At 46.2% G+C, this 25,480-nt stretch overlaps 1 protein-coding gene across 1 annotated transcript in view; it reads right to left on the bottom strand.

Moving 5' to 3' along the window:
• Positions 1–25,480, bottom strand: part of LOC117442973 (unconventional myosin-VIIa-like) — a 90,981-nt gene that overhangs the window by 20,292 nt on the left and 45,209 nt on the right. The window contains exons 19-38 of the mRNA XM_034078934.1: positions 21,530–21,624; positions 21,320–21,404; positions 20,972–21,190; positions 20,333–20,440; positions 19,935–20,144; positions 19,055–19,261; positions 18,339–18,515; positions 12,326–12,415; positions 12,116–12,243; positions 11,391–11,517; positions 10,071–10,190; positions 9,808–9,981; positions 9,117–9,344; positions 8,338–8,505; positions 7,272–7,389; positions 6,160–6,286; positions 5,297–5,466; positions 3,901–4,091; positions 3,171–3,295; positions 2,167–2,324 (exon numbers count right to left, since the gene is read on the bottom strand). Of these exons, the coding sequence (XP_033934825.1) occupies positions 2,167–2,324; positions 3,171–3,295; positions 3,901–4,091; positions 5,297–5,466; positions 6,160–6,286; positions 7,272–7,389; positions 8,338–8,505; positions 9,117–9,344; positions 9,808–9,981; positions 10,071–10,190; positions 11,391–11,517; positions 12,116–12,243; positions 12,326–12,415; positions 18,339–18,515; positions 19,055–19,261; positions 19,935–20,144; positions 20,333–20,440; positions 20,972–21,190; positions 21,320–21,404; positions 21,530–21,624 (3,025 nt within the window). The remainder of the gene's footprint in view (positions 1–2,166; positions 2,325–3,170; positions 3,296–3,900; positions 4,092–5,296; positions 5,467–6,159; positions 6,287–7,271; positions 7,390–8,337; positions 8,506–9,116; positions 9,345–9,807; positions 9,982–10,070; positions 10,191–11,390; positions 11,518–12,115; positions 12,244–12,325; positions 12,416–18,338; positions 18,516–19,054; positions 19,262–19,934; positions 20,145–20,332; positions 20,441–20,971; positions 21,191–21,319; positions 21,405–21,529; positions 21,625–25,480) is intronic.

The raw sequence follows: 25,480 nt of genomic DNA, 5'->3' as shown, positions 1-25,480 counted from the left end.
ACCAGACTGAAGGGGTTCAAAAAGCTGGTTGGTTTGAAGATGGCGGAGTTGTTTGGAGATGATGCGTTCTATTGTTTTTGAGAGAAAGGCGAGATTGGAGATGGGGCGGTAATTACTGAGGGAGGAGGGATCCAGACCGGGTTTCTTGAGGATGGGAGTGACAGCAGCAGTTTTGAAGGCAGAGGGAACGGTTCCTTGGGACAGGGAGGAGTTGAAAAGGTTGACCAGGTAGGGGCAGAAGACGGGGAGGCAGGACTTCAGTAGAGGGGTGGGTAGAGGGTCAAGCGAGCAGGTTGTGGGTTTGGAGGAGCTGATCAGTTTGAGTATATCAGGGGGGGTAACCAGAGTGAACTGGGAGAGGCGGCCGTGGGGAGGAGGGCTCGGGAGATTAATGGCAGTGATTTTGTCAGAGATAAACTGGAGGAATGAACTGCATAAAGTGGAAGTGGAGGAAGGGAGGGTGTCAGCACGGGGTTTGAGGAGATTGTTATGATGATAAACCGAAGCAATTTCAAAATTAACCCAATTAAGTGAGTTTTAAATCGTCCTACTTAGTTTTTAAGGAAATGATGAAGAGGAACAAATGAAATTATTTGAAAATGATATCTATGTAGGTGCTGACGCTGTTGGCGGTTCTAGTGTTAACAGAAAATTAAATTAAATAAACTGGGCTTATTCATCAGAATTTCGTATGACTTGACTTGACTTGCTTGACCTGAGCAATGACTTGACTCTCACCACAGTGACTTGGGACTAGGTCAAGACTTGAGACTTGCTCATGACTTGCACATGTAGGACTTACTCCCACCTCTGGGACATGATAACATATGAGACCAAGAGCGTGTCTTTACATTCATTGTTCATTAACCTTCAATGTCCAGAATAGAAAAAACTCTGACTATATATGTTCGGTTTGATTAGGTAAAGAAAATAACGAGGATAATCTCGTGGTCAAGCTTTGATGCTGATGGGATTTCAGAGTAGCTAACAAGCGCTGGACTACGAGTTCTTGAATTGATGTGCTCATGAAAAAAAGTGAGTCACGTGCTGTGACCAACACTGTGAGCCTCACCTGTAAGCAGCAGGCTTTGTTCAAGATTTTTAAAAAGGAAGTTCAATAAAGTACCTAAAGGACCTATCATGCAAAATGCACTTTTGTACATCTTTCATACATGAATATGTGTCCCCGGTGTGTCAGGGAACTCACCAAGTGTCAGAAAACACAACCCTCTCTCTTTTCCTCCATACCCAAATCTCTAAAAACGGGGCTGCACCGGATCTGATACAGACTGATACCGATTTGAAAATTATCTGACGTCAGGAACGAGGAGCTCCGCCTATATATAGTAGTAGCTGTAGTACATATGCCAGGCCTGTAGGTGGCGCTGTAGTCTGCCACAAAAGCAGCGAAAAAGACTTCTCACAGAATCAGCGCTTGCAAAAACAGGGCTAAAAAAGAGCAAATAGAGCGAAATGAAGCATGGCTAAAATGCATGATCTGTTTGGTAAGTTTTATATTGGTATGGCCCTACAATATATTATTCAAATATAGCATGATACGGTGGTGGCGAAGTCGATAGGGACTTGGCTTGGGAACTGGAAGGTCACCAGTTCAAGTCCCCGAAAGACCAAGTGCTACCGAGGTGTCCCTGAGCTAGGCACCGTTCCCCACATTGCTCCCCGGGCGCTGTTCAAAATGGCAGCACACTGCTCCTAACACTAGGATGGGTCAAATGCAGAGAAATAATTTCCCCATGAGGGATTAATAAAAGTTCATCTTAATCTTAATGATAGGTCCACTTTAAACCTTCTATATTTGATTTCTGTAATATGTTCTTAGGTTGCTGCTTTTTATTAAATTAGTTTTACAGTTAAAGCCTAAATATATGCAAATGTAGACATACAGTACGTTACTTAGCAATATCAAGTGATGCATAAAGATTATGGTCTCCTTAAAGTTGAAAATACTGTTTGTTAAAAACCTGCCTCTTGACCTGTAAAAGCTGAATTGATAAACACAGGGTTAATAATGTACACTTGGTTTAGAGCTATCCAGGGTTCTCATATTTAGAACAAGATGCCTGACAGAAGCCTGAGTAAGTTGACCTGGCTTCAGGAGACAGCTGCATGTTGAAACGATGGGGACAGTAACCATCTGAAGGATATCTATGAAGGCCATGCAGGCGTCCTGGGCCAGCTCCTCGTGGTTCACCACCTTCTTCAGCAGCGGCAGCTTCAGAGGCTCTCTGGTGCAGCTCCACATCTTGTCCTTCCCACGATTCTTGGTGACCATCACCCTGCTCAGGGTGTGTTTGGGAGGGGGCCTGGTAGAGCAAGTGACGTTTGGGACATGTAAACATAAATGCTTGTAAATTAAAAAAACATTTCTTTTTGACATGGCTAACAATTTCAAACGTACAAATAGGAAGAAAGACATTTTTTGTCGTGGTTGTCAGTTAGCAGCTGGCCTACCAGCCTTTACCAGGCAGACTGAAAGCAGAGTGGATGTATGGATGTATTTCCTGCCTACCTTAGCGAGTGAGGGGAATATCTGACGACTAGAGACACACTGGAGCCTTGATCCGGCAAACACATACACTGGTATATTTGTGTTCAAGTGGCTTGTTACGTTTAATCAATTGACAGGGATTAATGAGACTAGCGAGTGGCAGGTGTCAGAACACTTTCTGTGTGATGGTCTGGAGCAGTGATTACTTCTGAATTATGTGAATTTACCAACAGGAAGTTTCCAGATACACAATCTCTCTTGTGTGCTATTATTCAAATATATAATTGTGCATGTCAATGAAAATGATGCCTGTGAATGATTTGACTAAAAGGTAGATGACAAAAAATAAATACAAGGCTGAGCACTGATCCCTGAGGTGCTCCATAACCGAAAATAATTCAAGATAATGGTGTCCACACTAAAAGTTGTTTCAGAGAGGTCAGAACAATCCCTGAATATAAAAGACATAAGTATATATATAGTATATACTTTTAATCCCTGTGTGTGTGTGTGTGTGTGTGTGTGTGTGTGTGTGTGTGTGTGTGTGTGTGTGTGTGTGTGTGTGTGTGTGTGTGTGTGTGTGGTGTGTGTGTGTGTGTGTGTGTGTGTGTGTGTGTGTGTGTGTGTGTGTGTGTGTGTGTGTGTGCGCGCGCGTGCGTGCCTGAAGTTGTCGTAGGAGAACTCCTCCAGTGTGTAGGGTTTCATTCTGTCGTCGCTCTCCGGCATGAGGTTCTGTGAGACCCGAACTGACTCCTGTCGCTGGTCCGGTGTCATGGTTACCAGCGCCTGATGGGTGGTGTGATATTATAATATAAGATTACTTTCATTTGACAGAACATTTCATTTAGGGTGACTTTGGGTGTCTTTAAACAAAAAGGAAGAGTCAGATGTCATCACAGGAAATCACTCACAATGCTTGAAATCTCAGATTAAAAATAAACACAAATACTGTGTCTCACTTTGTTCATCACGCAGGACAGAGAAACATTTCATATCTCAGCTTAGAGGGAAAATTCCCTTCTGTTAATATAAAAAAGCAACAACTTACTGTAATGTGAAGTATACTGTTTTGTATTTTTGTAATAATCAAACCGTTTTTAGTAGCACACAAATGAGGTTTACACATTATATAAATATGCAGTGGATTGGAATTTTGCTTTGTTTTAGATCACTGAGATTTAAATATCAGACTAATGTTTTTATTCCAGCGTTTGCCACGTACTTAACGTTGGACATACCAAAGATTTGGATCATGTAGCAGATCACGTTTCAGCATCCTGCACACAGAGCTGTGTCAACAAAATGAAAGAATGTAAAGCTGAGAGGAGGAAGTCAGAGCAATAAGATGAGTTTCCTTCTGACACCAGAAGCTTGTTGGTGTTTTTTCTCACCACTATTTCCTGCTGCGGTCGGGTCATACATGGCAGGACATAGACACAGTCAGCTGGGAAATCTCCTTTCTGATTGGTCCGTCCGTTGACACCGTGTGCCCAACCAGAGTTGAGGACCTGCTCTCCGCTGTCCTGGTCCAACAAGATCAGGTCTCCTTTCAGGAAGCTCAGGAAGGTGGACTCCTCCCCAGCTTGTGGAAAAAAGAATATTACTGATTACTACTGTACTCTACCTAGGGGTGGGCGATATTTTCAGGCAGTATCACGATAGACGATATATATCACGATATTTTTTCATGTCGGTTATTATGGTTATTTTTCAAGTTACTTAACAGAACAAGCACCTACAAGGTAACAGAAACTAAAACAAAAAGGAGTAACAGACCAACATAGCATTTCAAGCTGGTTTTATTTCAGAAATGAATCCCTGAATGAACAAGTGAGCAGTGAACATCAATAAACATGAAAAGGAGGGTAAAACCTAACTAAGTAAAACATAAAACATCAATGAGGAAAAGTCAGTGCCAAATAATTAAAATGTAAACTTTAGAGTAGACTTGAAGTGTAATAAAAGACTTTAGCATAACTGAAGGGAAAAACATAAAACGCCACCGCGTCAGTTATGTCTTTCCACCGTTTGCTAGTCTTTTCATAAGGAGCCCCTTTATGAAATGCCTGCCCTATGGTTGCTCGCTGCAAAGAAAGGGGGCGGGGACTTTGGGAGCTTGTCAAACAACTCGGACTGAACGCAAGCAGAGGTGCGCTAACATTGTGAAATCGATCGGGCTTGATATATGCTGAAATCAAAATCAGTAGGTGAGGCTGGGGGAGCGGGAGGGGAAGAGGCTCTCCGTCCGCTGTCATAGCCCCCTGCGCCGCGCACGGAGAGCCTCTTCCCCTCCCGCTATTTTTTTTTTTTCAAATTTTTTTTTTTTTTATCACGATAGGACGATATCTCTGAAAAAGCATATCGTGGAGACCTAATATCGTCACGACGATATATATCGTCATATTGCCCACCCCTAACTCTACCTACTGTATGTATACTCAGGGGAGAAGTATGAGTGTGTGTGTGTGTGTGTGTGTGTGTGTGTGTGTGTGTGTGTGTGTGTGTGTGTGTGTGTGTGTGTGTGTGTGTGTGTGTGTGTGTGTGTGTGTGTGTGTGTGTGTGTGTGTGTGTGTGCGTGCGTACGTGCGTGTGTGTGTGTGCAGCGAGTGCTATGCTTTCAATGTGTTTCAATGTTTGAATTGACTCTTTATAATAATAATCTATAGGAATCTGAAACAGACTTAAAAGGATGTTTTGAATTTTCTGTAGATTACATGAACTTTGACTCTTCCTATTCAGTTCTTGGATTTTAAGGAAACACAAAATGATAAAACGTTCAGGACTTACGGGGGTTGGGGTTGTCTTGCAGCGCAACCACAAACTTGGACCTCTTCCTGAGACCTTCCAGGAAGGTCACCACAAGGTCACGGATGTCCTCTGCGTTGTTGGAGGTGAAGGTGTACTCGTCTGCTTTTATTGTTGCTAGAGTGAAACTCTGACTCTGTAGCTTCCCTCCCCTGAAAGAAGGACGAGATCATATTTTGATTATCATCACCTGTGTGACTAATATCAGCATGTTCTGAACAGCAGGTCAGCATCATTCCAAAACTGTTCAATTCAAATATAAAAGCTTCCCTGATCTGACCAGCTGCAATGAAGGACTGATTAGGTTTAGGCACACACTTGGTTAAGGTTTGGGAAAAGTCAGTAGTTATTGTAACACGGTTTGTTATAAAGAAATATATATATTGGGAGGGATGAACCCCTCTTTGATGGCCACACACAGTGGAATGTGTGCTCTGCTCTAACCCATCGAGTACCAGGAGTGTAGCACTCGGAGCAGAGAACTACCTTGTTCGGTTAAAGCGCCATGATGTCAGTGAATAGCTTTCTGTAGGAAACTGACTGCCAGTCTTTTACAACAAAGCTCACATTTTATGATTTTAATCTCTTTATTTTGCATTTGCTAAAAAACGTATTTGAACAAAAACACATTTTTGTTAAAAGAAGAAAGAAATAGCGGAGGAATTTCTAGGGGGAGATAATTTGTAAAGGAAATAAAGTAAAATAATTCCAACATGAAGAATTGGAAACAAGCAAGTGACAGAGAGAGGGAAACTTAGAAAGAGACGGCAGGAAGGAAAGGAAGGAAAGAGTTTCCAAAGGAGCACGTGAACTGTGTATTGACTACATCTCCCAGCATGCCTCACCTGCTGCTAGAAACTGCAGTGATTTCTGGGAAGGACAGCTCCAGGAGGACCTGCTCCTGCTCGTCCACAAAGTAGACCCCGGTCCAGTTGACGGCCACGATCAGGTCGTTTTTAGGCAGAGCGGGACCTGAGACGGAGGAGTCATATTTAAATGTCTTTATTATTTTAATCTATATCTCATTGATGTTATTGATGTCTTTTTATAAATATGAAATGAGTGCTGGAAGATAGAGACTGATATGTAAGAATGTGCCTGCCGACAGCTCCTCTCGAACGAGATGAGCTGTTCTCTCGTGTTGTTGCTGGATCTGCGGCCAGGCGTGAACGAGGTGAGCTGTTCTCTCGTGTTGTTGCTGGATCTGCGGCCAGGCGTGAACGAGGTGAGCTGTTCTCTCGTGTTGTTGCTGGATCTGTGGCCAGGCGTGAACGAGGTGAGCTGTTCTCTCGTGTTGTTGCTGGATCTGCGGCCAGGCGTGAACGAGGTGAGCTGTTCTCTCGTGTTGTTGCTGGATCTGCGGCCAGGCGTGAACGAGGTGAGCTGTTCTCTCGTGTTGTTGCTGGATCTGTGGCCAGGCGTGAACGAGATGAGCTGTTCTCTCGTGTTGTTGCTGGATCTGCGGCCAGGCGTGAACGAGGTGAGCTGTTCTCTCGTGTTGTTGCTGGATCTGCGGCCAGGCGTGAACGAGGTGAGCTGTTCTCTCGTGTTGTTGCTGGATCTGCGGCCAGGCGTGAACGAGGTGAGCTGTTCTCTCGTGTTGTTGCTGGATCTGCGGCCAGGCGTGAACGAGATGAGCTGTTCTCTCGTGTTGTTGCTGGATCTGCGGCCAGGCGTGAACGAGGTGAGCTGTTCTCTCGTGTTGTTGCTGAATCTGCGGCCAGGCGTGAACGAGGTGAGCTGTTCTCTCGTGTTGTTGCTGGATCTGTGGCCAGGCGTGAACGAGGTGAGCTGTTCTCTCGTGTTGTTGCTGGATCTGTGGCCAGGCGTGAACGAGGTGAGCTGTTCTCTCGTGTTGTTGCTGGATCTGCGGCCAGGCGTGAACGAGGTGAGCTGTTCTCTCGTGTTGTTGCTGGATCTGTGGCCAGGCGTGAACGAGGAGGCTGCAGATTCTCACCTGAGAACATGAAGGCTTCGTAGAAGCGAGAGAACAGCAGAGGCCACTTGTGGCGAGCGAAGTCCACCACCTCCTCCTTCACCTTCTGAGGGTCGAACCTCTTCTGGGTGTAGATGCCCTGAGAAACATGGAGACAAGTTTCCTCTTTGAATATGTTCAAAGAAGGAGAGATAAGACGTTTCATTTGCCGATGGACATACCTCCAGTATGTACAGTGTGGATATGAAGAAACCGTCATGTTGGATTTAAATGAGACACTTTTATTTGCAGTTTAGATACGTTTGCTTTAAGGACATCCTTACATGAGCCTATACCTTTCTTGCCTTTTCCTCTCATTTAATAATGTTTTATTGTCAGAGTTTATAGATGTTTTATCTTCACAGTCTACTGTATATTTTCTACTTTTTAATGCTGCTTTAATTCTAGTTTAATCTCTAGTATTGTTTATTTCTACTCTTTTATGTCTACTTATGTACAATACCTTGTTTTGTTTGTTATGCTGCTGCAACGCAAACATCTCCCACTTTGGGATCAATAAAGTACCTCTTATCTCAATACAAATCAATGGATTCATCTGAAACCAGTGAAGTTGAACAAATCCAGCCTTTTTTCTGTCAGGCAGACGTTTTAATATTTCAAACAGATACCTTTGATGAGTACTAGCTTGCATCAAAAAATAACTTCCCTGTGAGCCGAAAACTCTAAGATATATTTGTGGGTATATCTTCACGTACCTATGAAGCTAAATGTATTTCCTCTCTCACAAGAACACAGTCGTACGGCTGGCTGCTCTGTGTGCTCCAGCAGCTGTAACGTTAACTACTGTATGTTCCCTATCTGAGTTCCACATGGAAGCAGACATTTCACTGAGAAGACAAGCTGCCTGAACTTCTGGACGAAATGATAAGAGAGTAGGATTTCTCCTCTGAGAAAACATGATGTCAACATTTCACAGTAATCCATTTGATCAGTTCTGGGTTTAAGTTCCAGTCTGAACCATAGCTCTGACAGAGCTTCCTGGCAGCCTGGCTGAACCTGTGAGATGACCACAGGACACTGCTCCCACCTTCTTGTGAGCAGCCATGATTAGATGAGCCCATTTCTCCACCGTCCTGGAGGTGCTGATCTCTCTGTCGGGGATGTAGGAGGGGATGAGGCTCAGCAGGCGCTCCAGGAGGATTTCTGAACCGTAATCTACGTAATACTGCTGAGAGGCTAGCTCTGCCAGGTCATCCTGAGGACACAGACAGACACACTGTGGGGAGGAAGCTCGGACACATCATGCTATAATAGAGCTGCCACTAACTGAAAGCAAACAACACTGTGACGGCAAGGGGAATGCAGGTAAAGAGAACTCAGTACTTTAGACCAATGTCTGGGTTCTTTCTGGTGCACGGTTTACATATTTATTATGTTGTGTTTATTTATTCTTATATGTTGTTTCATGATATATTCAAGATGCCCTTTTAAACAAATAAAACATTTCCAAAGTGACGAAGTCAACTACACTTTGTTTAAAAGGGCATCGTCCTCGCTAAGGTAGGACGATGCCTTAGCGAGGAAAGAAAGAGGACTACTATATTAAGCCCTAGTTTATATTCTGAAAAACTAATTTGAGGGATAATTCAAAATGTAGGAAACACTTATTTGTTGTCTTCTGAGAGTTAGAGGAACTCTCTCATAATGTGTGACAGAGCCAAGCTAGCTCCCATAGCTCAAGTCTTTATGCTAAGCTACCTGGATGCTGACTCTAGCTTCATACTAAGCGGCCATGAGAGTTGTATCAATCTCCTTTTCTCTCAGCCACAAAGTGAATAAGCCTCAATCAAAGAAATGAGGACGCACCCTGTCGCAGCGGTACTCTCCGAACTTCACCCCCCTGACGCTTTGTTGGTAGATGAGGTTGGTGGCGACCTGGTCGTCCCCGGGATTGTGCCAGGGCGTGAAGATCTCCTTCCTGAAGAACAGCCTCCAGGGGGCGTTCCTCTCCTGGGCGCCCTGCTCCTTGGCGTACTGCTCGCACTGCGACACAGCGTCCATCACGTGGTCGTTCCCGCTGCCCAGAGACGAGACCTGCAGAGATTCATCACTGCTGAGGCTGAGACTACCTGGGTGTACTGCTGGGTTAGTTCCTCCAGTGCTAAATGGTATGCTATGTTTAACTGCCATACCAAATGTGTCAATAAACATATTCAAAACATTGTAGTTTCAGTTTTACTTGGCCAGTGAGAACATTTTGTCTTAATTCTTCAGGATATATGATATATGTGTAAGGGGTAAATCACTCATAAATATATTGAAAACTTGCTTAGGTTAAAATGTGTTAGTTAACTTACACTCCTTCTTCCTAATTTAAATATATTTTTTAAAACAACCTATAATAATACAATATCTTCAAAGATTTGTTGAACCTAGATGCCCCTGCTTCAATGAAACGTCCATCCTCAGAGAGTGCCTGAGGCTTCAGTTGTTCATCCCACACTGGTGAGAACAAATAGATGTTTGACCGGAGGGGGCTTAAGGTTTCGAGGCCCACCTTGTCAAACAGAGCGATGTAGAGAGAGAAGCCGAAGCGGTCCCGCAGGTTGATCTTGTCGGACAGCGCACTGCAGAGCTCCATGGCTGTGGTGGCCGAGTCGGTCAGCAGCGTCTTAGTCGTGCCATCCATGAACGTCACTGGCAGCATGATGGGCTTCTTCGACTTGGTGGCCTGGAAAATATTCCAGAACTTAATGTTTCCACTATCTTTCATTTGACGTCTTCACATTATTTTCCGAAATAACTCTGATGGGTGTGAACCTGCAGCTCCAGCCAGGACGGAGGTTGTGTTCTCGTTCCGTTGACAAATGTCCGTCTCAGCCTCTCTTCACAGTACGGAGCGTAGCCCGGCGGCCCGCTGCTGATGAAGTTCCTCAGGTACTGGAGGTAAAAATACAAAACACAAAAGCTGTAAATTGCACACATACAAATAGCAAACAACACAACCGAAAATAAGATGAATTCCTGAGGTAGCATTCAGACGGCATATGTGGCTGGCTGGGAAATACAGGGCTAAGACTGGGGCTCAACACCACAGCGGAGGCCAGATGATCTCACAAAGATATTCATTCACATTCTTAACTTCAAAATGTGGTCCTGATTGCTCAATCATCTTCACCATTCGACCCATAATAAGGGCTTTACACTCTGTCAGGGCTTTACACTCTGTAAGCTCTTTACACTCTGTAAGGGCTTTACACTCTGTAAGGGCTTTACACTCTGTAAGGGCTTTACACTCTGTAAGGGCTTTACACTCTGTAAGCGCTTTACACTCTGTCAGGGCTTTACACTCTGTAAGCTCTTTACACTCTGTAAGGGCTTTACACTCTGTAAGGGCTTTACACTCTGTAAGGGCTTTACACTCTGTAAGCGCTTTACACTCTGTCAGGGCTTTACACTCTGTAAGCTCTTTACACTCTGTAAGGGCTTTACACTCTGTAAGGGCTTTACACTCTGTAAGGGCTTTACACTCTGTAAGCGCTTTACACTCTGTCAGGGCTTTACACTCTGTCAGGGCTTTACACTCTGTAAGCTCTTTACACTCTGTAAGGGCTTTACACTCTGTAAGGGCTTTACACTCTGTAAGGGCTTTACACTCTGTAAGCGCTTTACACTCTGTCAGGGCTTTACACTCTGTCAGGGCTTTACACTCTGTAAGCTCTTTACACTCTGTAAGGGCTTTACACTCTGTAAGCGCTTTACACTCTGTCAGGGCTTTACACTCTGTCAGGGCTTTACACTCTGTAAGCTCTTTACACTCTGTAAGGGCTTTACACTCTGTAAGCGCTTTACACTCTGTAAGGGCTTTACACTCTGTAAGGGCTTTACACTCTGTAAGGGCTTTACACTCTGTAAGGGCTTTACACTTTGTCCAATAGTGCGTGGGTTTTAAAAGATAATAAATTAATGGTAATGATTCCTGCATATACCCTTATTAAGCTATAAAAAGGTAATCCTCTTGAATTGTAGATGGAGAGGATCAATTACAAAAACAAACCGACAGTGATAAGAAAATATGTTTTTTAGGATGTCTGCCTTCTGTATATTTAAATTGACAATAAAATGAAAAAGTGTGCTGACCTTGAGAAACTTGTCTGACGGGGCGAAGCAGCCGACACACAGAGAGATGAGGATCCAGCCGCGAGCGTGAGAGCTCTTAGACGGGTTCTGACTCAGCTGCTTACAGATCTGACAGTAGATCTCATCCCTGACACACACACAGAAACACACACACACACACACACACACACACACACACACACACACACACACACACACACACACACACACACACACACACACACACACACACACACACACACCCACGCATCAGGTTAGAAGTTATATTAAATCTACATGTATACAGTGTATATACAAATATACAGACAGATACATACTGTATGTAGAATCTAATTTCCAACTGACAAACACGTTGGAAAGTGATTCAAATGTACTTAAAACGATAAAACTGGCTCAACAGTGCAACGTCAAAATAGACCAGTGTTGCATTTAGATTTTAAACACGAGGCACCTATGTCCATTTCACACAAAAATGTCTCAAATTGAACATACAGTACAGGAAATGACTTATTATCCTTCAATGAGTGAACAAACATTTAACATAACAAGTCGATCACTGAAGAGAAACATTTATGTGCACATTTGGGTGTGTGTGTGTGTGTGTGTGTGTGTGTGTGTGTGTGTGTGTGTGTGTGTGTGTGTGTGTGTGTGTGTGTGTGTGGTGTGTGTGTGTGTGTGTGTGTGTGTGTGTGTGTGTGTGTGTGTGTGTGTGTGTGTGTGTGTACCTCAGTGCTGGTCTCAGGATCCCGTTGCCGATGATGAAGTGAAGTTTCTCAAGGTTGGATGTTGGCCTGTCTTCCAGCATGCTGTTGCCGTGGAGACCATACTCACCATCGTTTAGGCGCTTTGTGACCTGAAGAGAATCACACTTTACTTTTGTACTTCTGCTACCTGCCACCTACAGATGACCCCGTCAGAGAGGACGTGTCCCTCACCTCCTCAGTGATCTTGGACTTCTTCTTCAGGGTGAGGGACACCAGTTTGTGCCGGACGCTGTTCTTCTTGTGGCTGTCAGAGTGAGGCGTCTGCAGAGAGACACAGATCAGAGACTAACAGATGGTACAATACATTCTTCACATTTTTCACAACTGAAAGCAGATATCACAAAGAAAATCATTATTATTTATATAAAATTAATTATATATCTCAAGGTTATAAACTTTAAAAGCTTGAAAGTGTATACTAAAGTTGATGAATGACTTTCACCCATCAATATCTAAAAAAAAATAAATAAATAAAGTTGCCCTTATGCTCTTTTGAAAGTTCTGCTTGTGGCGTTGTGCCCGAGCTATCATTAGCATTTGAGTCCCAGCTTTGGCTGCGTCCCTCATTCAATTTAGTATGGAAGCCCAGAGGGTCATACTTTAAACCCGTTTTTCGTTTAGATGCAGAAAGTAAGGTAAGTACTTTCTATTTCTTAGAAGCTATTATCTGGTCTTAACATTTGTGTTCTGACTTGGTCGCTTGATTGTTAGCAGCAGCCGCTTGGCTAACACCTTGCTGTTGAGCTTAACTATTAACTCAGGGCAGTGCTCCCGCTCCCTGTAGCATAGGGTTTGATTGCAGTAGCGCTAGATCGTTGTATTACTGCTCCTAGTACTAGACTCCTAGCACTAGGATGATATGCAGAGAACATCTTCACGGCGGGTGCTGTGTGCTCGGCATGTGCAGTTACTACTGTAACCAGACACGGTTCTATGCGGGCTGTTCTCTTTCTTAGAAGCTAATTATCTGGTCTTAACATTGTGTTCTGACTGGTTGCTTGATTGTTAGCAGCAGCCGCTTGGCTAACACCTTGCATGTACGGTTAAGCTTCATTATTTAACTCAGCCGGTGAGGGCAGTGCTCTCGCTGCTGCTCCCGGTAAACGCATGGTATGGTTGCAGTAGCGCTATATCGTGGTATTTACTGCTCCTAGTACTAGACTCCTAGCACTAGGACGATATGCAGAGAACAATCTTCACTGTGTGTGCCGTGTGCTCTGCATGTATGGCCATTAAGGAGGATTTCATCCTCCCAATATTATATTGTCTAGTGGGCAGCCGTTGGCTGACACTTTTAGGCACCGGCCACAGTTACTATTGTAACTAAGGTTCTAAGCCGTAAGTACTGGCCATAATTACTACTGTAACTACGGTTCCAAGCTGTGTAAGTACTGGCCATAGTTAATACTGTAACTACGGGGTTAAGCCGTAAGTACTGGCCATAGTTACTACTGTAACTACGGTTCCAAGCCGTGCAAATACTGGCCAGAGTTACTACTGTAACTACGGCTCTATGCTTTGTAAGTATCCAAGCCGTGCAAGCACTGGCTAGAGTTACGACTGTAACTACCATTCTAAGCCATGTAAGTACTGGCCATAGTTACTACTGTAACTACGGTTAGATGCCGTGTGAGCCCTGGCCATGGTTACTGCTGTAACTACGGCTCTGTGCTATTCTATTCTTTAGAAGCTAGTTATCTGGTCTAAAACATGTGTGTTATTTGACTTGATCTCGCTTGATCGTTAGCAGCAGCCGCTCGGCTAACGTCTGGCGTATACTGTTAAGCTTCTTTATTTTACCCAGCTAGGTGAAGGCAGTGCTCTCGCTCCCGCTCCCTCTACCGGTAATGCGGATGTAGCTACATCCCTTTTTCTGTTCGGCGAGTAGTAGCACCGCTCTACTCTTCCCGTTCAGCAGGTAGCCGGTGAAGGCTGTGTTCCCGCACCCGCTCCCGGTTACACTGCATCTGGCGTTCGACTCTAACTTAACCAGTGAAGGCAGTTCTCGCCCCCACTCCTGGTAGACGCCAAACGGCCTCGTTTTTCCGTTAAGCAGGTAGCCGGTGAAGGCTGTGTTCCCGCACCCGCTCCCGGTTACACTGCATCTGGCATTCGTCTCTAACTCAACCAGTGAAGGCAGTTCTCGCCCCCGCTCCTGGTAGACGCCAAACTGCCTTGTTTTTTCTGTTAAGAAGGTAGCTGGTGAAGGCTGTGTTCCCGCACCCGCTCCCGGTTACGCTGCATCTGGCATTCGTCTCTAACTCGACCAGTGAAGGCAGTGTTCTCGCCCCCGCTCCTGGTAGACGCGGAACTGCCTTGTTTCTCCGTTAAGCAGGTAGCCGGTGAAGGCTGTGTTCCCGCACCCGCTCCCGGTTACGCTGCATCTGGCATTCGTCTTTAATTTAGCCAGTGAAGGCAGTGTTCTCGCCCCCGCTCCTGGTAGACGCTAAACTGCCTTGTTTATTCCGTTAAGCAGGTAGCTGGTGAAGGCTGTGTTCCCGCACCCGCTCCCGGTTACGCTGCATCTGGCATTCGTCTTAATTTAACCAGTGAAGGCAGTGTTCTCGCCCCCGCTCCTGGTAGACTCTAAACTGCCTGGTTTCCGTTAAGCAGGTAGCTGGTGAAGGCTGTGTTCCCGCACCCGCTCCCGGTTACGCTGCATCTGGCACTCGCCTCTAGCTCAGCCAGTGAAGGCAGTGTTCTCGCCCCCGCTCTTGGTAAACTGCCTTATTTACTAATCCAGCTAGGTGAAGGCAGTGATCTCGCTCCCGCTCCCTCTGCCGGTAACGTGGGGGTAATTACATCCCTATTTCTGTTGGGCGAGTAGCGGCGCGTCTCTACTCTTTCTGTTAAGCAGGTAGCTGGTGAAGGCTGTGTTCCCGCACCCGCTCCCGGTTATACTGCATCTGGCTACCTACAGAATGGTTCATTCATGTAGCACCTGTATGGCTTCTCTTGAGCCCGAGGACGGCCACGACCGCTGCCCCTCCTGCCTCGGCCGCTTCTGGCGGTCAGTGGGGACGAAATTCGAGCATCTGAGGGAGGTTCTCACGGTAAACGCCTGCATGAGCTGTAGCTGCATGCCTCGGGTGCTCAGAGTGGCTCAAATCACTGAGGTGGAACGTCTGGCAGCAGCCAACAGACACCTCTCCTTGTCACGTCCTCCTCCAGATCAATTCGGCCGTTCCCGGCGACTTGAGGGAGCGATGGCTGTGTGCTCCCCCCAATAAAAGGACTAGAAACAGGCTGTCCTCTAAAGTGGATCGGCTAGCTGCCGATAGGGGGATGATCCCCCCCCCCCCCTCCTTCGGTTGGGGGGGTGAGCTGTTTAGATCAGCTGCCCTGGAGGCACTGGAGCGTGCCGCCCAAGCTAGGCAGACCAGGCAGCAGCACTCGGGTCCTCGCAGACCTGTGCCCACTCCCAGCAGGCCCAGGGGCCGCTCTAGCAGCCGCACTCAGCCGCCGCACTCAGCCGCCGCACTCAGCCGCCGGACTCAGCCGCCGGACTCAGCCGCCGGATTACAGGGGTGGTCTGCAGAGGTCTTAGCGGCCCACTCAACCGCCTCCCAATGACTTTCGTGCCCCATGTCGCCCGCCTTCCAGGCGGCCTCGTGCCCCAGAGCCTTACCGGAACCCCCCAGGATGCTCCAGGGTCCGGGGGGCTGGGCTCTGAAATCCCGGGGGTGGTCGGCGGCTGCTTTCCCAGCAGCAGCTCAGTTTCTGGGCAGTCTGTACTTCCGTCCCTTGGGTGGTTTTCACCTTAACCCAGGGGTACGGACCGCAGCTCCGGCCCCTAGCCTTCGGCTGGGTCTAATTGACAGTCGTCAGCGATCCTGCAGGGGCCCTACCTCTGGGCCAAGAGTTGTCCGTCCTTTTGTCCAAGGACGCAATCAACCCAGTAAGACCCTCTGCTTAGCCAGGGGGTTCTACTCGGCATACTTTCTCGTGAGCAAGAAAGTCGGCGGATTTCGCCCGATCTTGGACCTCAGAGGAATCAACAGATTCCTGAAGGTGCTGCCATTCTATATGCTGACTACTGCATACACACAGGTGGAGTGGTTCCCAACCGAGGGATGCCTACTTCCACGTGGGCCGGGCAAGAGGGTGCCTTATATTCAGTTCCTCCGGCCCTTGGGCAGACTGGCAGCTGCCTCGGCCGCTGGGCCCTTAGGCCCGCTGTCGTTGCGCCCCATGCAGATGTGGCTGAACAGCCTTCACTTGGACGCCAAGTGGCACAGGCACAGTGAAGTCAGGGTGTCGCAGCATTGCTCCACTCTCCGTCACGCTGGAGGGGCAGGGCCTATCTCCTGGTAGGCGTGCCCATGGGCGCCATCCCATCCCGCCAGGAGACCATCACCATAGGTGCATGTCTCTCAGGGGGGGGTGCAGTGCGGCAGGGCAGGACCGTTCAGGGTCAGTGGTCTGCCCAGCAGGGTGCGCGCCGGGTCAACGTGCTAGAGCTTCGGGCCGTGCAGCTTGCACTCACACACTTTCTACCCCAACTGGGGGTCAAGAATGTGCGTGTTCCTTGGGGACAGCATGTACATTGTTGCTTAGACAACAGTCCCTTCTAGATAGTGGACGTTCTCACTCCACTCTGAATTTATGTGGCTGCGATTCTGCCCGACATGTTCGGGTCGACGGCGCCACGGCGGGGTGCCACAGGTCGGTGTCCCTCTTTATGAGAGGGGCTTTACGGCAACGTCCCCCTTGCACCCCGAGGGCTCCGGCTTGGGACCTGCCCTTGCTGCCGGATGCCCTATCATCTCCTCCCTTCGAGCCCCTGGCCCAGGTGGGGCTTAGGTGGCTGCCCACGAAGGCAGCATTTCTGCTTGCCATAGCCTCAGGGAAGCGAGTCGGGGAGTTGCATGTCCTCTCCATAAACAATACATGCCCGAGGTGAGACTCTCAGGCGTTGCCCTTTGGGCAAATGTGGCATTCCCGCCCGGGGTCCTTCCACAAACTCACTTCGATCAGCCTGCCCAGCTGGCACGCTTTGACATTCAGGAGTACGGCACATCAAAGTTGCTGTGCCCTGGGGGTGCCCCTGGAGACCATCTGCGCCGCGGCGTCGTGGGCGTCTTCTGGCACATTCTCCAGTTGTCATCAGGTCAATGTCGCCACTCCCCATTCTTTGGGCGTGGTCCTTTTGCCGAGCTCCGCTGCTTCCAGTGGTGAGCAAGGGCTTGGATTCTTCATGACATTGTTGGTATAGGTCATCCAGTGCTAAAGCACCGCCTCTGGCGGTCAGTAGGGACGAAATAGAATGATAGTTATGGCTGTAACTACGGTCTATGAGTCCCGGATGACCGCCAGAGTTCCCTGTCACTCAGAATTATTGTGTGCTCGCGAGAAGATTCGGGGAACAGATCCTCTGACAATACCGGCTGATATAGCCGGTGTCACGTGGGTCACAGGTGACTTTGTTGATATTGGTACTCGAGCTGCGCATGCGCGCGATGGACATATCCAGTGCTAAAGCACCGCCTCTGGCGGTCATCCGGGACTCATAGAACCGTAGTTACAGCCGTAACTATCGTTGTGTGTGCGAGTAAATCCAAAGGGTTAAATATAGTAGAAGAGGCAGCGCTACACAGAGCGGCTCCAGTTAATCATTGATACCCTCTAACCCTATAAACAGGGTTATGTGGGAACCAATGGGAGGAGGGGCCTGAGCTCCCACGGACGCAGTGAAATCATACATCTGTGTGGGGGTCGCTAATTCATTACCAACAACCATTATTTTAATCACAAATAATGCATGTCAATGTAATATGTAAATGAGTATTATTTACGTTAACGAGGTAAATAGGCTAAGAAAAACATGTTTTCCAAAAGAACTACGCATCTCTTGAAGACAATATGCCTGCGCTGCACCTCCAAGGTGCGCGATACATTAGTGCGCAGTCTATGCCTGTGAGCGTGCTGCGCGAGCCGACATGAGTGTGTGCGTAGTTTAACCTTTTCATATTTAAGTTTGTAGCAAGTAGAGGGCTACTGGTGTGTGTGTGTGTGTGTGTGTGTGTGTGTGTGTGTGTGTGTGTGTGTGTGTGTGTGTGTGTGTGTGTGTGTGTGTGTGTGTGTGTGTGTGTGTGTGTGTGGTGCATGTGTGCACGCACGTTAGTTTTAAAGACCTCAGTTTATAACTCGACCCTTGTAAGCCCCTCCCACCTCCCTGCCTCACCTCCCCCTCCCCCTGCAGCGCCTGCAGCTCTCTCTTGTACGTCTTCTTTCCCAGCGTCTCGTAGATCTTGGTCATGACCGGGATCTTCTCACTTCCATCGCTGATGGCTGTGTGGTACTTTGGCTCCGGCAGATCTCCCATGAACCTCAGCACCGTGATCCACACCGCCAGAGCCGCCTGGCCGGGACATGGAACACATATATTTATTTATCAGTTGATCACATGAAATATGAATGTTGTGCTAGTTGCATCTTTGCTATTGGTGGAGAGAATACACATATTTAAAGAATCACTGACTTCAAATTGTATTGTTACCTTAGTGGTGCAATGAAATAGTACTTTCTTTTACACAAGTACACATTTGAGGTACATTATTTTAGTATTTCCCTTTTATGTAACTGTATACTTCTACTCTAGTACATCCAAATAGTGTCCTTTAAACTGCACTTCTTGTGTCTCATTTGACAGCTTTAGTAACTTTCCAGATGTATTACAATGTTTCCCCATCTTACTGGACAGCGAGAAATGTAAAGCAATGGGTTCATTTATGTGTCGAAATAGTTCCCCTACTAAAAGCTAAATAACTATTTAAAATCTTCTTATATCAGCTATACAAATGCATCTTTACAAAGCTGAACCAATTACTCCTTTCAATGTTGTTTTGGTTTGGTTCTCGTATCAAACTGCAGGCGGGTCAGAGGTCAAAGGTCACCTACCAGCTGGTCTCCCTCGTCGTCGTGGAACAGCAGAGGCTGTTTGAGCGGCCGTCGAACGTATGTGTGTGTGGTTGTGCCTTGGAAGTAGGTGGCGGCAAACTTGGCGAACTTGTACTCCGATAAATCCTCCTCTTCATCGTCCTCGGGCAGAGGAAGAGCCTCGTCCAGGTCCTCCTCCTGCAGCTCCTGATGCGTCCGCTCCAGGTCCTGCAGAGACACATCCAGACCGAGTCTTTGGTGCTTAACATTATTTCAAATAAGACTCTCCCTCGTGATGAAGCATTCATCTGACAAGCTCAAGATCATTATGAGTACAGGGCACCTAATAATTCAACGGTTAGACTCCAAAGCGATACTGGACGTACGTGTCCCCGCTTCCAGATACAGGACATGTCTTGTCCTTCCTCCTCCTCAGACAACATGCGTACATAACCCCTCTGTGTCTCAACGTATCATCAAGTATACAAATGCATACCTCACCATACCAAGCAACAATACAGAACTATTATATATATATATATATATATATATTATATAATTATAATAAAATAGAACAAATTAAAACTAAATATTAAGGCAAAAGACATTTAAAATCCTTGAAACACAGTTTAAAGACTTGGAAACTAGGAAAAGAGCAAAATAGGAAATGCATGCTGGTCATTTGAATAAATGTTTGTATTAGATTTTGAAGACATTAGATGCAAAGAAAACAATAAGGTTAATCCTTAGCAGATCAATAATAACAAAGAGTAACCATAATTGTATTAATTTCAATAAATGTCACTGTCAGCAAAATTACAATGCAATTGATAGAATCTAAGATCTAAGGGAGAACAGCTGTTCTCATTTTGCAGAGGGAGAGGAAAGCGTGTCTGTTCACCTCGAAGCCGGCGGGGGCTTGTCCCTCCTGTCCCGGGAAAGAGGCGGTGGTCCCCAGGAAGCCGAACATTTTGTCCACCATGTCGGAGTCGTTGACGGGCTCCAGGCGGGCCTTCTCCATCTGCTCCACCATCTCCTTCTTCCTGCGAGCCTCCTGCTTCTCCTTCTTCTCCCGCTCTGCGTCCTCTGTGGCCAGCTGGGCCAGGCGCTCCTGGTGAAGTCATACGACCGATGATAGAAGATAAGACATCAATTCAAATAGCCATGTCTGATCCCACTGTTTGGTGACCTGGTTTCTAAGAGAAACATACCCTGCACGACCAAACAAAAGGCTTGTTCTCACACGAGAAATAAACAGAAGTGTTGTTTAAACCAGAGCGGCCCGGGTTGAACTCCCACCTGGTGTTTGCGCTCAGCTTCGGCCTTCGCTCTCTTCGCAGACATCTGGTTCCTCAGTTTGGTCTCTTCCGCCAGACGCATCTTCTCTGCCTCCAGGCGCCTGCGGTACTGAAGGGCGAAGGGACAGAACACTGTTTGAAAGAACGACTATCAACCACCAACAGCGACTCAAGCTGCTCGTTCTGTTGACTGGGGGATGAAACTGAAGCGAATCCAGCCAGGAGTGGGGGGGGGGGGGGTCAGGTGGAGGGACGATGAGAACAATAGCTTCAAGTCATCGCTTGAACGCAAAGACAAAAGAAAACCCCTGATTAGAGACAAATATAAGTAAACGGTAGGAAATGAGTTAACCTTGTTTACCTTGAAGAATTGCACAAATGAGTAATAAAGGACTGATTTATAATCTCACTAAAGCTTCACATAACTCTTAGCTACTGTAGATTATAAACAACAAGATCAAATGTTCAGGGTTCAGTCATGGGCATGTTCTCAAGCGGCTGTGAGTGGGTTGGTCCAGCAGACGGCTGGGTTCTGTGTGGAGCAGGTGTTTCAAAGACACTGCAGCACTTTGAAATGGTTCATTAGTGCAGCACTTGGGTACATGTACTTATTTCCAGTCCTATGTGCATGTGTGCTCACCTCTCCCTGCAGCCTCCTGTAGAGCCGGCGTGCGATCATGCCTCTGGTGTGGGCCTGGATGGTGATGACGGCCCACAGCCGGTGCCTGAACGCACGGCGCACCAAGAAGCCACGACAGCGCCCCTGGAAGCCTGTGATTCGCTGGCGGGCCACGTGATACGACGCACACAACTTCCTGGAACGAACCAGAGCCTGGAGGCGGGAGAAGCCTGCTCGCATCTGCAGAGACAGAACAAGAGAAGAAGAAAGATGGATCATGATGTAATGACCTGACTGCTCAACTCTACTTCTGTTTACACTTCTGTAATATGTGACTGGTTGTGTGTGCAATAACAGAGAGGCTCTCACAGCTCCATAGTTCTTCCTGCACTGATACCCTCTCCATGTCTTCTGGATCAACACAGCTGACTTCTTCATCTTCAGGAAGTTAGATCTGATGACAGGAAGTTACAGTTTATCACCAACTAAGAATCAAAAGCTGATCAGTGGTTTTGGAGAGTGACACATCTGGATGGGTCACTTTCCAGTTTCATGGAAGGACTGGTTCTGAAGACCTACCTGTCCTTGAATCCTCGAACCACCTTCTGGATGAGTATGACCTTGTCTGTGATGGCTTTGTCTCTCTCGATCTCCAGCAGCATGTCGTGGTGATCCTATACACAGAGAGAGAGCTAATAAAGAGAAACCCTCTGCTGCTCTGGGTCCTTACGTTGAGGTCGTCACAAACACAACATGTTTCGAGTTGTTTCTGGATGGACTTATTGAACAGAAAACTGTACAGGCATGATCATCCATTATCAAACACCATGTATTTGTTTAATTCAGCGCCATGGGGGATTACCCTCTGGAAACCTTTAAAGTATTGGAGATACGCGCTGTCACACGTTTGTTTATTTTAAACACACAAAACTGTGATTTGTCACCAATACCCAAATATTCAAAATGTAATTTAATGTGCAACTTTGTGCAAACGTTTAGAGAATAACAAATACATTATAATTTGTGTTAAATACTGGGTGTAACTCAAAACTCAATGTAGGCTATAAAGCAGGGGTGGGCAAAGGTTTTGGTTCGGGGGCCACTATTTGACAGCCGGGCCGGGCCAGTAGCAGATGGTGGGAAAGTGGCGGCTGATATTGTATTCTTTGAAAACTGCAACGGTTTCTTGGCAAATAAGACATCCAGCCTTATATCGCACAATATGTAGCTGTCCACTCCTCATTAACATCGCCGACTTTTCTTTGGTCCACTCATCGTTACAGATGCAGGTTCAAAGGTGAATTAGGTTCAAAGGTGAACTATTGTGTCATTGCGTCATCGTTTGCGTCATGACGTAACCGTTTACGTGCCTTCTTATGACCCACGCGGCGTTTTACGTCGCTGATTTTCTCCGCAACACCGCTCACAACAACATCAATCGAGGACTGCGTCGGGTAGTTTTTAATCATACGAAGCCGGATTAAATTAAATAACTACTTCTCCAACCTTATACCTTTCTCCAAAGTGCCGTGGTGCATTGTTTATTAATGTGGTTCAGCAGCATTACCGCCCGCTGCAGTGCTGCTCGTCCACCGGAGTTTAGTCTACCGTTAACTCACGGCAGCGGCCGCTGTAAAGTCTTCTTCACTGTCCGACTGTCACACAAGCAGCTGATAAATATCCCCCATCCCCATCAGAGAATGTGTTTCAGTCTGAATGGACGCTGTTTGGCATCACAACTGATACGAGGAGTGAAGCAGGTAGGACCCAAACGCAGATAACACTGATAATACCTTTATTTAAGGGCTCTTATCGAACATATCACATGGAAACACAAAACACTCCACGGTGAACTAGGTCACAAACAAAAGACGAACCAAGACTGAACACAGGAAGAGACTAAATACAGGGAGGGGTAATCACAAGACGAGAAACAGTCGGGCAGGGGAGGAGAAACACAAGGGCCACAGGTGAACACAATCAGACAACGAGACACACCAGGGAAACTAACGACAGGAGGAAACACACAGGGAAAAGGACCAGACAATAAACCAGGAGGAAAACATGACAGGGAGAACTGCAAGACACCCAAACCTAGACATAAAAACGTGACATAACATGAATATCGTGACAACAACGCTGTTATTAAAGTTTCTCTGGCATTCTACAGGTGAAGCTAATCAGACTATCTTGACTACTTGTTATCATATTGTGGTATAGGCTAAGCCGTTTTCTACACGCATATTTTACCGGCGTAGTTTTCGTCATGATTTTACTTGTGATGGCCACATGTAGCCCATGTATTGATTCCATCCGATAGCTGCAATAATACAAAACAAAAGGAAAACGTCTGCCTCTTCACAATGCTCAATAACAGTGAACGGATGGTCATTAAAGTAAGGTCAAATAAACAGAATCACACTGATCATGGTTAGTGTTGCCTGACTTTATATAAGTGTTTTTTTACAATTGTGTGGTCGCGTTCTTACGGAGCCCCCTAGGGGACATGGAGAAGACATTTTTTTTTATTTGAACAAAAAAATAAATAACCCTTTGCGAGATAGATCTCGCAAAATCCCGTTGCAGTTTGTAGACGGCCCCTAAGCACTCCTCTCCCTCCTCCAGCTGCAGATTGTGACCAATTCTTGATGTTTAGCTCGGATGACGGCGCGTATCGAACTGTTCTGATAAAAACGACTCTGTAGCTAGTTGTCTACCTTGCTATGATTGTAAAGTCATGTTGTTTGTATTTTTACAACGTTATGTTCATGAGTTATTGATCCGCGAAATTCAAATCTGATCCGAACACCGACACTCAACCCACTTCACCACACGCCTCCCTTCTCTTGAGGTGTCTTCACGTATGTGAAACCCTTTACATATATGTGTATATATATATATATGTGTGAAACCCGTGCCTATTGCCAAGCACTGATGTTATATCTTTATATTTAAGGCCAAGCTCAAAGTAAAATCGATGAACCGCTCCATTGCTGTGGTTTATGTGTTGCCGTAGCAGCCGAACTACGAGATCTCGCAAAGGGGTTTTGCGAGATCTCGCAAAACATTTTATTTATTTATTTTTTTCAAATACATTTGTTTCTTCTTCTCCATGTCACCTGGGGGCTCCGTACATTCTAGTCACTTTGCTCAGCGCTAGTGCTTGTTGCAACCTGTATTTGCTGTATTCGCCATGAACTGTTATTGCTCAGGTTAATCTCGACCAGAGCTATTTAATAGAAGAGTTACGACATCTCCGTTCACTCCAATGGACCACTTTTTTACAGCAATGGCGGATCGTGGAGCCTCTCAATCGTTCCCCGGAAGTTAGCGCCAAGGCTGGCAGAGCTGTGGAGTTGCAGCATAATACACCGTTCGTGACGGACTTTTAAAGGTAAGAAGAAGTTTAAAGATTTATATTGCGGATATTATCAGTACATCTGATTCTAAATGAACATGTGTATTAAAGGATGTCAGTGGATTATCCCTAAATTAGTAGATTTAGGGAACGTTTACAGATAACAGATTAAGCTAGCATACCGAAGCAAGTTAGCAACACACGTTGAACAGCCTTTTAATTGTAAATTCCGTTCTCTTAATGTCATTTCGTCCAACATGTTGAATTAGAGAAGAGGGGCTTCTAAACGGGATTGTATGCGGGGGTGGAGGGAGTTAAATATTAGATAAATATAACTTTGGTGCGTGTAAGAGTGAGTGTTTTTAGCAGAGCCATATTGTGTCCTTGTGATTCTGTTGATTATTACCTGTCTGTATAATGTTGCAGCCCAGCTGATTCTGGATTGATGGCAAAGGGAGAGAGACTTAAGTGAGAGTGAAAACACAAGGTACGTTTAATACTATTGTTTTATATAAGTAAACACGTTATCTCCCCAAGGCATTTCCCATCCAATAGGTGTGCTGTGTGTATAACCCTTTCTCCTGTCTGTTACTCCCTCTTTCAGCACAAGAACCAGAGGGGGGTTCAATGGAGCCTGAATACCTGCACTGAGACCCTCACCCTGCACCCTGAGTCTCAACTCTGTGTTTTTCAAGCCTTTCCCTGTTTTTTTGTATTAAACAAAACATGAAGCTTTCCCAATGGTGTGGTTTTCGTTTTGTGAAAAAGTGCAAATGCAGTGTTTGTATATAATTACATCACATATGTTGTTGCTGTTGGTCGTGAAATTGCTCCTACTGACTTGAGCCAGCCATTTTTTCCTCCGCTCTGTGTCAGTGGGGAAGACGTACATTCGTACTCCTTTCTCTGAGCGATTTGAGCATCCCCAGGCAGCACAGCAAACCATGGTGGCGACTAGGAGGCAGCACAGCAAACCATCAATCAATCAATCAATCAATGTTTATTTATATAGCCCAATATCACAAATGTTACATTTGTCTCAGTGGACTTCACAGTGTGTACAGAATATCAGTATGACAATACGACACCCTCTGTCCTTAGACCCTCTGTCCTTAGACCCTCACATCGTACAAGGAAAAACTTCCAAAGAAAACCCAGTTTAAAGGGAAAAA

This window comes from Pseudochaenichthys georgianus, unplaced genomic scaffold (genome assembly GCF_902827115.2).
Source record: "Pseudochaenichthys georgianus unplaced genomic scaffold, fPseGeo1.2 scaffold_514_arrow_ctg1, whole genome shotgun sequence".
Classification (NCBI taxonomy): domain Eukaryota; kingdom Metazoa; phylum Chordata; class Actinopteri; order Perciformes; family Channichthyidae; genus Pseudochaenichthys; species Pseudochaenichthys georgianus.
This window is presented reverse-complemented; position numbering and strand designations above follow the sequence as displayed.